Raw genomic sequence first — 1,300 nt, 5'->3', positions numbered from 1 at the left:
ACACATACCCATTAACACAGACACACACACACACACACATACACAAACATACACACACATACACACACACACACACACACACACACACACAAAGACCCACACTCTCACCTCCTCATCTGTTGAGGGCTGCTCCGTGACGCTGTCCCGTGGTGACCCTACAACCTTTGGCAGAGTGGACATCATCTGCAGGTTTGGTTCGCTGCCAAAGTTTGGACGTCCAGAGGAGGTTGGAGAATGCTCCAAATGGAGGGAGTGACGGCGGTCGCCCAGTTGGAAGAAGAAATCCTCAGACTGAAGACAGAAGAAAAGGTCATATGAAGAGTGCGTTTGTTTAAGAACAGAGAAACACACCGACATGATAATGGCCATTTAATGCTAAGAAAAAAGCAAGATAGATAAACACAAACTGTTACTGCTAACCCTGGTCAACATGGTCTCAAAAAACACCCACAAATTAATACAATTTCTAAATTTTCACAGCAGATTTTGTATCTTTCACCTGCCAAGCCCTTGTTGAACAAAAGCCAATATACTTTAATAAACCCAATTTTTACAGTATATTTGGCAGGTCTGTTTCTCATCCAAGTCTGTTAAGATTTTAACTAAATATTTTGAGAGCACATGCAACCAACACTTTCAATTTGTTTTAGTAAGAGTTTTACAGTATTTGCAACAAAAACAGGACGTATGACTGTCAAAGATTAAAGGTGTTACTACAAGAATGTAACATACAAAAAAGATGTTTGATAGGAAAGAAGGAGCACACCACACTAGAGCACAATATCACTGTATAAGAAACTGGAATATTTTTTTTTTTCTTTCAAAATTCAAGGCTTAGTACATCTGAACAGCTGGCTGAAGATATAGAAAGCACAAACATGCGTTTTTCTCAACAGAGGCCAGACAAATCGCTACCCTAGAATTATAAAGTTACATCTGCTCAGTACTTTGTCTTGAGAAATTTGAAGTTTAAAATTTTTAGTTTCACAACATGGTTACGCTTTTTCGAAAGTAATTCTTAAAATATCTTGATAATGACGCCGAATAGTCTTACGATTTTGACAGAACAGGTAAAACATTTGATTTCTGACTTCATGGTCCAAGTAACTCAAAACGGCCAAAAATGTCAGATAGAACCTTGTAATTCTAAGGTAGCGAAATGGCACACAGGGGACAAACCTCCGACTCCTCCAGCTCATTGTCCAGGAAGTCGAATCCCTTGAAGGTCACCATCAGCTCGTTACCGCTGCTTTCATTGCCCAGCAGGGTGTCGTCTGGTGAGGGAAAGGGAGGGGAGGGG

The 1,300-nt window shown here is 40.4% G+C and overlaps 1 protein-coding gene across 3 annotated transcripts in view; it reads right to left on the bottom strand.

Moving 5' to 3' along the window:
* Nucleotides 1-1,300, bottom strand: part of LOC101847782 (protein furry homolog) — a gene marked incomplete in the record, with an annotated part of 102,518 nt that overhangs the window by 22,373 nt on the left and 78,845 nt on the right. For all 3 annotated transcript variants that reach the window (XM_013089976.2, XM_013089978.2, XM_013089977.2), the window contains 1 exon segment: nucleotides 109-291. In XM_013089976.2, coding sequence (XP_012945430.1) covers nucleotides 109-291 — 183 coding nt within the window.

The sequence above is a fragment of the Aplysia californica genome, unplaced genomic scaffold (genome assembly GCF_000002075.1).
Source record: "Aplysia californica isolate F4 #8 unplaced genomic scaffold, AplCal3.0 scaffold01095, whole genome shotgun sequence".
Taxonomy (NCBI): domain Eukaryota; kingdom Metazoa; phylum Mollusca; class Gastropoda; order Aplysiida; family Aplysiidae; genus Aplysia; species Aplysia californica.
The sequence above is the reverse complement of the archived record's forward strand: the minus strand, read 5'-3'. Positions and strand labels throughout refer to the sequence as shown.